This window comes from Berghia stephanieae, chromosome 9 (genome assembly GCF_034508935.2).
Source record: "Berghia stephanieae isolate SIO BIC M18660-M18661 chromosome 9, UCSD_Bste_1.3, whole genome shotgun sequence".
Taxonomy (NCBI): domain Eukaryota; kingdom Metazoa; phylum Mollusca; class Gastropoda; order Nudibranchia; family Aeolidiidae; genus Berghia; species Berghia stephanieae.
In genome coordinates this window covers 45228195-45241335 of record NC_088368.1, presented here as the reverse complement: position 1 = coordinate 45241335, position 13141 = coordinate 45228195, and the positions used below count along the sequence as shown (strand labels likewise).

General features: G+C 37.4%; 1 protein-coding gene across 4 annotated transcripts in view; it reads left to right on the top strand.

Annotated features, from left to right (window-relative positions):
• Positions 1–13141, top strand: part of LOC144980316 (uncharacterized) — a 59599-nt gene that overhangs the window by 23738 nt on the left and 22720 nt on the right. For all 4 annotated transcript variants that reach the window (XM_078927976.1, XM_078927974.1, XM_078927977.1 and 1 more), the window contains 4 exons: positions 3184–3408; positions 5539–5634; positions 7134–7229; positions 10575–10727. In XM_078927976.1, coding sequence (XP_078784102.1) covers positions 3184–3408; positions 5539–5634; positions 7134–7229; positions 10575–10727 — 570 coding nt within the window. The remainder of the gene's footprint in view (positions 1–3183; positions 3409–5538; positions 5635–7133; positions 7230–10574; positions 10728–13141) is intronic.

Here is a 13141-nt window from a genome sequence, read left to right as displayed (position 1 = left end):
AAATATGTAACAAGTGTAGGGGTGGGGTATCAAATTTCACTCGGAATATCTAGCAGTCTATGAGATGTCTAGGCTATCGTGGGTGATGAATTTGGACAAGTTACACAATGTAAACAATGTCGTAATCATTTCCTGGACTCCCCACTGACCATGGAACACCGATTCTACAGTTTTATCATTAAAAGTTATATATATATACTCTCTCTCTCTCTCTCTCTCTCTCTCTCTCTCTCTCTCTCTCTCTCTCTCTCTCTCTCTCTCTCTGCATGTAGCCCTACAATAATAGTTCTTAAAGACACATCTGTTACTGATTTAAGAAATATGAAATGAATGGGTTTGTTTCATTCATGTCTCTGTTGATTGGTGTGGGAAGGTTTTATTCACCAGCTGCACTACTTGTACACTGTGAATATTGAGAATTATGTCTGAATATCTGTTAATGCCTAGGAGGTGCCACTATTATTTTCTCTATCTTGGCTATGTTTGAGTACTCCCCCCCCCCCCCCCCTCCCCCTCTTCTTATTTTCCACAGTCAAACTTGCCTTTGTGGAATACTATCTGTACTAACTGTTGATGTTATATCGTTGTTGTCAGTGGTATGAATTAGGTGTAGTGTGAATGTGATTCATTTCTCTTAGCCTGTCTTTTACGTTTGTATGTGTGTATATGCAGGATGTATGCGTGTATGTAAGTGTGGTGTGAGAGAGATAGATAGATAGAGAGAGAGAGATAGAAAGAGAGAGAGAGAAAGAAAGAGAGAGAGAGAGAGAGAGAGAGAGAGAGAGAGAGGAATACCTTTTTCTACCATATGCATTGCTTCTATCTATTATCTACTTCGCCACTGTGATGGTGTTGTTGTTGGTGTAATGACGATGGTTTTGTTTCTATTTGTAATAGTGAAGTAAAACCTACACACAATATATTGCTTTATATGTTCTTTAGGAGTGTGTTAAATTGTTTAATCCACTTATCTCCATATCTTTTAAATGCAATACAAAATACAAATGAAGAGAACATACCTGATGTCCAGCCCATTACATTTATGACCATTAAAAACGTAGTTAAAATGTGTTGAATCAGAAAATGAATGTTTTACTGTGTGTAATAATATTAAGACTGGACAAAGCATGAATTAGTTTCGGAATCCAATGTCTGATTTTAAAGATTTGAATTTTTTATTGTCCGCACAACAACAAAAATATTTTAAAATAGTAGGGGTTTTAAATTCCTTATAAAACCTATCAGAATAATCACAATAAAACGAAAAAAGAACCAACATAACAAGTGAAAGTAGTACTGTCTGTTCCGTAAGTTAATATTATTGTAATGTAAGTGGTCATCTAGATATGGTGTTGTATTACATCACGAAAATGCAATACTTTGTGTCTTAACCCTCAAAAAGGGGAATCCCCGTCCAGGTAGCCAATTTTACAGCATGCGGCTGCTGTTGTCAGTCACCGATTTTATGAAGAAATAAACAGCAGTGAACAAGATTCGGAGCTTCGATTTTGTTTGAGCGAGAGTTAAACTGTCGGGTATTGTTTTCACCTTGGGTTAATCTGATTTAGATCTTGTAATATAGATCAAGGCCAATAGAACACTCACAATAGGTGCTCTAAAAGTCACTTTAGGGGGGGAAAAGAAAAAATAATTAGACTTGATTGCTAGACTTTTACTTTTTTAAAATTGCATACAAATCGTAACAAATCCGACATCTGCCAGGCCATTTTTTCCCTGATAAAACTCTGCCAATTTGGTGGAAAATCTGCCAACCTGGCAAGACTGTTCGACATCTCGTCCTATAGGGAATGAGATTTCAAAACAGATTTAAGAGTAGCGCCCCTTTGTTGGAAGTCACGTTTTGACATCCGACAGACGCTATCGCCATTATTAGTACTAATCATTTGCGGGAAGTTCAGTAAGTTTAGGAAAGATTGTCTCATTGTATTGTATTATTTATCAACATCTTTTATTTTTAATTTGTAGTCTACATCATATTTTGTTAACATTTCATAATGGAGAAAACTAAAGAAAAGATCTACGTTGATTATGACAGGCATTTTTGTACAGAAATATGAATAATAAATTTATGTATTCGGAGCGCTTGGCTTGTAGTTGGTTTGTTTACAAATAACTTCTCCCCCGGTGACGTCTAATCAAGGGACGCTACTCTTCCGCTAATCTCATTCCCTATATGATTTGATGGCGTTTAGTTGTTTTTTTAAAAGGATTTTTCAGGATTTGGTTGGATTTTTGTTGAGGTTGACCATTGGAAATGGAGGGCACCCTGCTTCACTTTTTGTATATTTTGGGTTGGCATGTTTGTATTTGGGTAATTCCAGTAGAGGGCGGGTGGTTGGATGGGAGCATCACCCTTGAATCGTATACCTATGATGTTCGCATGGGTGTACGATCCGACAGTGATGTCGTTGGATGGGAGCATCACCCTTGAATCATATACCTATGATGTTCGCATGGGTGTACGATCCGATAGTGGTGGGTGGTTGGATGGGAGCATCACCCTTGAATCGTATACCTATGATGTTCGCATGGGTGTACGATCCGATAGTGGCGGGTGGTTGGATGGGAGCATCACCCTTGAATCGTATACCTATGATGTTCGCATGGGTGTACGATCCGACAGTGATGTCGTTGGATGGGAGCATCACCCTTGAATCATATACCTATGATGTTCGCATGGGTGTACGATCCGATAGTGATGTCGTTTCTTCTTCTCTTTACTAGCCTATCCTGCTTCTTTGGTTTGTGATTGTATTTTTGACAGGGGATATTTTTTTTCCTGTAAATCCTCTGCCTGTTTGTTCTTGGTTATTTATAATTTAGCTTATGATATCTTTAGGTTATGATTTTGATTGACATCTGTACTATTTTTGTTAGATTGCTTGTTTTTTTGTTTCAGCGGTCTCTCATATAACCTCAATTGTGTTGGAAGAGACCTAAAGCAACAAACAAACAAAAAATTCCAGTAGATTTTAAATAAAGTTGAAAATTTCATGATTTTGTATCAAATATTTGAAAACTTTTTCCAGATGTGTCTTTTTGTATTCAATACATCGTACATTATATATAATATAATATTTGACATTTTATTTTGAAAACTTTGATACGAAACAATTTATTGAGGGAAAAATATTCTCCGCCTGTTTGTGTTTTTACTTTTAGAGTGCCAAAGCGTTGAGAGAAAAAGAAGACTTGATCGACACTTTGAATGAACGAGTGGCCACCCTCGAACAACGTATGGCCGACTCGGCCCTCTCAGGCGATGACAAAGCCACAGCGTTAGAAGCAGAACGTAAACAGATGGAACTGAAATTAACGGAGGCCCGACAGCAACTGACAGAGATCAAGTCTACCTGGAGCGATAAGATAACTCAACTGGAAGAACAGGTGAATAATAAATCAATCAATTAACACAGACCTTTCAACTCTGGGGGTGTCGTTTTTGACCTCCCATAGTGTGCAGGGAGGTACTTACTGTGTCTTCTATACCCCTATATCTGTTTTCCAACTTGCTTTCTGTCTTTGTCTTGGAATGAGATTTCTTGGTTTTCTCCTGGTCCTGGCCAGATACACTTTAAAGTGAGCTTTTATATAGCGCAATATCCACTGAAGGTGCTCAAAGCGCTTTGCAAAGGGTCCCTGACCAACAGCAACACATAACATGTAGAACGAGACATGATGCCTGTTAGGCGATATTAAAATTTTTCCTACAGAGACAACACTGTTGATGGCCAGGTACTATTTACACCTGAGTACGGTGAGAGAATGTGAGTAAAGAGTCTTTTCTAAGGACTCAACTATGCGCAGAGCGAGGCTCGAACCCATGACCTTCCGATCCGAAAGCGAGTGTCATCTCACTAGACCACATAGCAGCACAATGAATAATAAATCAATCCATAAACACAGATCTTGCAACTTCTAGTTTTTTTTTTCCCGGGTCTATCCCAGATTTTTTTATCCTTGTGAAATGCACAATGTACTCGGTTAGACTGCTCATATATGTTACAGTGAGTGAAATAAATTATAACAGTGACTTAAGGGCAGCATGTTTTATCCTACATATTAAGTGTTGCCATTGGTTTGGGGAGTGTCAGTAGAGATCTTTGAGCAGATCGACATAATCAGTTGGATGGTGAAAAGGTTCTAAATGATATATTGCCAAGTTTATTTAGGAGGTCAATTTTTATCAAGAATGAGTTCTTGTCATAAATAATTAAATCAACCCTTTTTGTACATCTTCGGGAAATATCAAAGCTTACTTTCACTTCTAAATATTTTTTACATCTAGTCAAGATGAAAAAGTATGAAATTTGAGAAAAGTTGCTGGATACCTTTCCCATACATCTGACCATAACTCAAAAATCAAAACATCAAAAATCAGCCCAATTACTTCAAATAAAGATTAAAACGTTCTGGGGAGCATGCTCTTTCAGAAAATGCAAAATATGCAAATCCAAAGTTGTTCACCTCCCGACTGATTATGTCATGCACTGACACATATGGGAAAAGTTATGTTTTATGACAAGAATTGATGGAAGTAGCACTAGTAGCAATAGATTATATCATACGGCTATGTGGTTTGATGGTATGACACTCGGATCGGAAGGTCCTGGGTTCAAGCCTCGCATAGTTGAGTTCCTTGGGAAAGATTCTTTACTCACATTCTCTCACCATACTCAAGTGTAAAATGAGTACCTGGCCATTAACAGCATCGTCTCTGTCGGAAAAAATGGTAATATCGCCTACCAGGCATCATGTCACGTCCTACATGTTAAGTGTTGATGTTGGCCAGGAACCCATTGTAAAGCACTTTGAGCACATGTAGTGGATATTGCTCTATATAAAATCTCAAAGTTTTTTTGTGTTTTTTTTTTTTTCTTTTTTAAAATATAATATTCCGTTCCTATGTTATTTTATATTATTTTGCATTTGGTTTGACTTTGACGATGGACTCCTGAGTTTGACAGATTCATTGGTTTTGTGTCGCTGGCTCAGTCCTGACAGACTTTCCATTTTTCCCAATGTTGACCCATGGCTGTATATCTCATCCTTGATATTCATCGTTGTTGTTTGGCTTGGGCCACATTGTAGAGTTTATGGAGTATTCGTAGTGGAGATCACCCTTTATAAATCACATTAACTCTTTCAGCGCTGATGCTATATTCACATTTCCATCACAAAATGGCTGACACCTGATTGAGGCAGCATTAGAATGACAAGCTAAGACAAAGCAACATTCAAATTCGGCGCAATATCTCAATTAAAATACCCCCCTAGGGCCAATTGAATGTTTTGATGAAAGAAATGATATCATTGGTTCAATTTATAGTACTTTTGTAGAAAGTAGGATTGGATTACATTATTATTTTTGCCTTTCAAGACCGGCCGTACTGTGCGGTCATTGGCCAGTAGAACAGATTCTTCTCTGGCCTCATAGTACGGCTAATAGCGCTGAAAGAGTTAAACAATTGCTTTCTTTTCTTAACACATTTTAAAATAAATTCATCTCTTCATCAGATATCCCACCTAAACACCAAGATAGCAGAGGATGGTGAGGAGATCTCCAACCACCAGAAAATCACGGATCAAATGAGGAACAATTTTGAGAAACAGGTTTGTCCTCTTTTTTTTTTTTTTTTGGTCTGAAATCAAAATTCTCTCCCCCCACCCCCAAAGAAAAGAAATTTAAAAAATAACATCCTGCGAATAATGTTACATCCCCCAACCCCCAAATCCCAAATGTGTAAAACAAAGATACTTGTGTCTAATTGTAAGAATGAATATAAGTAGATTAGTGGTGATATTGCATAATTTCAAGTAAACATGATAAATATTTTAGTTTCGTATATGTATTGAGTTTGACTGATGGAGATTTTTCTCCTTTTTTTTTTACAAATTGCCATTATCATTACTTGCGGCTATATGGTCTAGTGGTATGTCACTTGCTTTCGGATCGGAAGGTCCTGGGTTCGAGCCTCGCTCGGCGCATAGTTGAGTCCCTGAAAAAGGCTCTTTACTCATATTCTCTCACCGTACTCAGGTGTAAAATGAGTACCTGGCTGTTAACAGTTATAATATTGCCTAACAGGCGTCGTGTCCCGTCCTAAATGTTAAGTGTTGCTGTTGGCCAGGGATCCCTTGTAAAGCGCTTTGAGCACATCTAGTGGATATTGTGCTATATAAAGCTCAATTATCATCACTTGTTTTGTGCAGATGTGAGCCAGGTGTCTGGAAGTGAATTTGAATCTGATCAGGTTTATAAAATGTTTGTTTTTCACACTAGAAGATTCAAAGATTCAAATGTTTATTTCAGGACATTGGCCAGGAGTCATAACATCTCTCTTTGTACAAATTATTCTAACAATTATAATAATAAAGGGATAACACGCTTTTAGTTATCGTTTATAGCTTACAAAACAAGCAATAATAATAATGATAATGATCATAATAAAAATAATAATAATAATAATAATAATAATAATAATAATAATAATAATAATAATAATAATAATAATAATAATAATAATAATAATAATGATTTAATAGAAATTGTGTTTATTCTGAACATGCAAACTAACTCGTCTCATACACTTGATTAGAAATTATATTTTTCACCCTGTAAATCTCCCATACATAAAACCATTTTTAGACGGTGGTTCACATTTTACCAAAGAGAATGACTTACTTGACTCATTGGCGATCGCCTCCTAATCGTCGGACTGGGACACTTTGGCAACTTCTCTGATTTGTTGATTAAGTTCTTTCCACTAATGACGAATTCATAAATTCTAAATTGAGCTTTTTATATAGCGCAATATCCACTTATGTGCTCAAAGCGCTTTACAAGGGGTCCCTGGCCAACAGAAACACTTAACATTTAGGATGTGACATGACGCCTGTTAGGCAATATTACAATGTTTTCGGATAGAGACAACGCTGTTAACGGCCAGGTACTCATTTTACAAGGACTCAGCTATGCTCCAAGCGAGGCTCGAACCCAGGGCCTCCCGATCCGAAAGCGAGTGTCATACCACAAGACCAGATAGCCGCATATAGATATTATAAGTTATGGATAAGTAAACTAACAATGCCTTCTTATTTTATTCTTCCAGATTGAGGATTTAAAGAAACAGTTGGAAGATGCTGAGAAACGAGCTCTGGAGAATTTTGAACTGGCTTCGTCCAAAGATTCCTTTTATGAAAAGCAGGTAAAACGGCTGTCATGGAATTTGATGAAAATAGGACAATATGGTTCAGCGGTGCGTTCTTTGCTTTGTACCCGAAAGGTATCGAGTTCGACCACCCGCCACTACGCTGTGTGGCCTTGAGCAAGTCACCTCGCCCTATCTCAATTTGCGGCGCTGCACTGCGGCTGATGCCTGGGTTATTCCAGTCTTCCCTTGGAATAGACCCTAGTGACAAATTTCCCCTATTTACCCTTTGACACAATGCATGATGGGCCGCCATACCACGAGGGGTTGTTTTCTGGCGATTTCCTGAATTTAATGGTTGTTAAAAACAGGCAGTGTCGCATATTTCCGGCCTATTTTCAACCCATAGACAGGACAAGAACGCCTCTCCATCATGACCTGACACGCACCGTGTCCAAGGTTTATTCAGTATTTTATGTCTCATGTAATCCTGTAGGATACCTGGCTCACATCCTGTGCAACTATGTGGTCTAGTGGTATGACACTGGCTTTCAGATCGGAAGGTCCTGGGTTTGAGCTTTGCTCGGCGCATAGTTGAGTCTTTGGAGAAGACTCTTTACTCTTTTTCTCTCACCATCTCAGGTGTAAAATGAGTACCTGCCTTTAACAGCGTTGTATCTGTCCGAAAAATTGTAATATATCGCCTAGCAGATGTCATGTCCCATCCTACATGTTACTTGTTGCTGTTGTCCAGGGACCCCTTGTAAAGCGCTTTGAGCACGTTTAGTGGATATTGCGCTATATAAAAGCTCAATTTTTTAATTTTTTTTCAGACAAACTGGATAACTGTCACTTTATGCCTGTTTTCACATATTTGTCACTTTTCTCTTGTTCAAATACTTCCTTTCAGTCCTACCAACCTCCTGCATGTCTCAACTGTTGGGTGAAAGGCATTATTGAGGTCGTTTATAGTTAGGGCAAAAAAGGATTCGTGCCATACGTCTCGAATCCACGATTTCTCTCCATGCTTGAGGAGCTTTACAATATATTTCTTTTTCTTTGTGCCTCGTACAGAGCTGCCAACCTACTGCAAAAAATGCGGAATTGTACGCATTTTCAGCGATTGTCCGCTTGTACGCATTTCCCCCAAGATTGTACCCATTTTCAGTGTGCAGAGTCACTTCAGTTTTCTTTAGTTGTAATTCATATTATTACTAGCCCATTGAGAAACCTTGGTGACCAAGTGGATGTTCATATATTTTTTGACCAATTATGATCTTCATGCTGGGAGGTAGAATTCTGAAAGGATTGGATTATAGTCTTGGGAACATCATTGTTGCTGCAATTGAGCTTGTGCGGTGTGACTTTATGTAAGTTTACCTTCCTCTTACTTTCACAATGGTTAGTTTCCGTCGATTTCAGGATTGTACCCAATTTTATGAAATCTCCCCCATTTTGAGGTCCCATTGTACACATTCTAATCAGATGGGGTTGGCAGCTCTGCTCGTGTATGTTTTGCATTCAGAGAGCGTGCACATTGTTTTTGGACAAAGATAATGCTTATATCTCAGGGAGGTCCCCAAAAGCCATGGGGTGGGTCCTTACGGTAAAAGAAAGTCAGACACATTTACAGTCTACGAATTGACATTAATTATGTATTGTAAATAATCTTCAATAGTTAATAATAATAATAATAATAATAATAATAATAATAATAATAATAATAATAATAGTAATAATAAATGGCATTTATATAGTGCTTTACCCCATTGACACAGTCTCTAAGCGCTTTCTTCTTCTTCTTCTTCTAGGTTCCATGCCTGGTCCAGGCTTCGGATACTGCATGAATTATCTCTCTCCATTCCTCCCTGTCTCTTGCTTTTTCAAACAGCTCTTGGATTGTTAGGTTGGTGAAGCCCTTCAGTTGGTCTATGAGTGTTTTTCTTTGTCTCCCCCGGGCGCGTTTACCAGGTATTTTTCCACAACTTGCCAGGTATTCATTCTTATCTTTCCTTACTATGTGTCCGAAAAAGGATAGTTGTCGATCCACTATTAAGGGCATTAGTTTCCTTTGTTGGTATGTTTGTTTTAGCACTTCTTCGTTCGTTTTGTGTGCGGTATACGATATTCTCTGCATCCTTCTCAAGCACCACATTTCAAAAGCTTCAATGTTCTTTTGTGTTTCTGCATTTGTAGTCCAGTTTTCGCGCTTTACAGTGATATAAAACAAAACATATTATGGTAAGACAGTTTGATGGAAAAGCGATATGAATTCAATTTAACAACAACAAAATATTATAATAATATTGCAACTTATGACGTAAACAGATAAATCTTTGACCCTCTCATTCCCACAAATTGGAAAATCGTCACATTTGTTACGATGCAACCGTCACTTTTCTCATCCAGATTTCATTTCTTTTTGCTATAGCTATAAAAACTTTACATTCTGTAATAGAGCTCATATTGTCGAACAATATTATGTATAGAATGTGCTTGTTGCTTTTCTGTTTGAGTAAGAAATGTCTGTTTTTGTGTTGGGTGGGTGGGTGTGAAGTTTTGGGAAAAATTCTGAAATTGGCTGGTAAGGAGAGAGTTAACTCACTCAATCCTAGAGATTTTTGCTACTTTACAAAATTGGAAAAAATGTATTAAAAAATGAGCATTTACATAGATAGTTTAATTCCACTACCATTAACATGTAAAAACTAAAAACATTAGCTTTGATACTACGCCTATAATTTGTCTCAGAATAATGTAATAAATAGGCATGGGGTAAAAAGGAACCCGGGTAAACTATGGATATAGTCGGTGTTGGGGTTGAGTGAGTTAAGTGAGATTTGAATGTTGTCAATCAATACGAGCATCTCGCGTATGAGATTGCCTGAAAATACAAATTAAAACACTTTTATTACTTATGATATATAATAATAGGATTTTTGAGTGAAAACTTGAGTGATGATTGGTTTAAAAAAAGATTTGGTTCACTCAAACACTAGATCTCATGAATTTTTGTGGATCACTTTCCTGTGGTAATTTTGCTACTTGAATTAAATCATACTACAGTGCTTGTGTAACTACAACACCCTGTTCTATTGCAAGAAATGCTTTAGCATATTTCTATGGATTATACCTTTCAACTTAGGGAAAAAAAAGTAAATCATAAGATGAGCAGACGGGTTGGATCAAACTGCTGGAACTGTTAGATGATGACTTGCCAAATGTTAGGTTTCACCTTTGGTTTCGTTTTGAAAAAAAAAAATTTCACTTTAAAGGGAGGTAACTAGGAGCAAGTTCTCTAAGCATGTATACTAGATGAAGATGATATGTTGCTATTTTTAAATTAAGCTTCATAGTTTTGTACTTTATCGTTCATTCATTCCCCCACCACCCCATCCCCAGCTTGCGGAGAAGGCTAGCAAGTCTGAACAGGAAATTCTTCTGGTCAAAGAGGCGGAAAAGAAATCAAAGTCCGAGGCAGAACAACTCCAGAAACAGTTGATGGAGCTGATGAGTACAACGACGTCCAAGGAAAGAGAAGATAGGGACAGAATTGTAAGTGGCCAGATTGCATTTTAACTCGTAACCCGGGCGATGAGGGCAGGGAGGTACTTGCTGTGTCTTCTATCCCCCGGTATCTGTTGTCCAATTGCTTTCTATCTTTGTCTTGCTTGTTTACATCTATATGATTGGTAAACATTTGAGTGTATTCCTCTTAGTAGGGACCTGTGCTTGTGTCTGGATGAGATTTTTATGTGATCTCAAACTAAGTACTTTGATAGTGTGCTCTTGGAATCTACATCTTTTCTCTCTGGGTTGGGATCCTGACCTCCCATAGTGGGCAGAGAGGTACATGCTGTGTCTTCTATCCCCCCATACCCGTTTTCCAATTGATTCCTGTCATTGTCTTGGAATGAGATTACTTAGTTTTGTCCTGATCCTTGCCGGAGTTCCTTGGCTGGGAGGGAAACAATCGAATGTATAGTTATAGTTTTGTGAAGTGATATTTTTTTCCCTTGTAAATCAACTATCTATTATGTACTGTTATTATTATTATTTTTTTTTTTAGCATATGATTTGTAAACATTTGAGTGTATTCCTCTTTGTGGGATCCTGTGCTGGTGTCTGGGTGAGACTTTAAGGTGATTTCAAACTAAGTACACTGATAGAGTGCTCTTATCTGTTCCCTATTTGAACTAATTCCCCTTTGTCTAATTTTCCTCAAGTTCTTTTAATTGTGCATCTAGAATGTTTTTACTATCCAATTTCCTTCCTTTTTACTGGCACTGATATGACCTAAATGTGTTGCAAGCGCCGTAAACCCTTAAAAACACTGGGTGGGGATCCTGACCTTCCATAGTGGGCAGGGAGGTACATGCTGTGTCTTCTATCCTCCCATACCCGTTTTCCAATTGTTTCCTGTCATTGTCTTGGAATGAGATTGCTTAGTTTTGTCCTGATCCTTGACTGGGAGGGAAACAGTCGAATGTATAGTTATAGTTTTGGGAGATGATATTTTTTCCTTGTAAATCATCTCTCTGTTATGCATTGTATTATGTTTAGTTTACATATTATATTATATGATTGGTAAACATTTGAGTGTATTCCTCTTAGTTGGGACCTGTGCTTGTGTCTGGATGAGACTTTTAGGTGATCTCAAACTAAGTACTTTAACGGTGTGCTCTTGGAATCTACATCTGTTCCCTATTTGAACCAGTTCCCCTTTGTCTTACCTTTTCTTTTGTGCTTTAATTGTAATTCTAGAACTTTTAACTATCCCATTTTCTTCCTTTTTACTGGCGCTGATATGACCTTAATGTGTTGCAAGCGCCGTAAAACCCTTAAAAACAAAAAAAAAAAACAAACCCTTAAAAACAAACAAAGAAAACAAGACTGAATTTCTTTCTAACTTTTATTTCTCTTATTATTTATCTTGCTATCACTGGCTACCACTGTTGTGGTGTAAATTCTCAACACCACCTAAAATAGATCTATAGATTGAAGAGGTAAAATTCAAATTCAAAATTCAAATCTGTAATTTTTTTAAAATAAGCATTGTTTCCTTTTATTTTCATATTGGGTAAATTATTCACGTGTTTTTGAGTTACTAAGAAGGTTTCTTTTCTTATGGAGAGAAAATAAAGTGAGTAAATTTGACTCAGATAAAAGGGACAACACAAAACAAACAATGTTTCAGCCTTTGGCTTGCGTCAGGAGCATGGCCGACTAGAATACTATAGTAACGTCATGCAGGAGCATGGCCGACTAGAATACTATAGTAACGTCATGCAGGAGCATGGCCGACTAGAATACTATAGTAACGTCATGCAGGAGCATGGCCGACTAGAATACTATAGTAACGTCATGCAGGAGCATGGCCGACTAGAATACTATAGTAACGTCATGCAGGAGCATGGCCGACTAGAATACTATAGTAACGTCATGCAGGAGCATGGCCGACTAGAATACTATAGTAACGTCATGGTCAGGAGACAAACAACAAATCACAAAAATACAGATAGTATTTGCTTGGCTAAGAAGCTCACAACATTGCCATTGAACTTTAAAAATATAATGCAATATCCACTAAACGTACTCAGTAGTGTAAATGTTGCTGCTCAAAGCTCGAAGAAATAAATAATAACGTGAAGTTGAATGTAAGCTTCAATTTAATTACAAAAACAGATCAAATGAACGATTTGGGTTTCCCCTTTATCAACAAAACAGGATGATTGAAAAACCACAGATGAATGAGATGATGTGGTAGTGGTGTAGTTAAGATGAATGTTAATCTTAACTACGCCACTACCACATCATCTCATTCATCTGTGGTGTTTCAATCATCCTGTTTTGTTGATAAAGGGGAAACCTGAAACGTTCATTTGATCTGTTTTTGTAATTAAATTGAAGCTTCCGTTCAACTTCTCGTTATTATTTATAACTAAACGTACTCAAAGAGCTTTACAAGG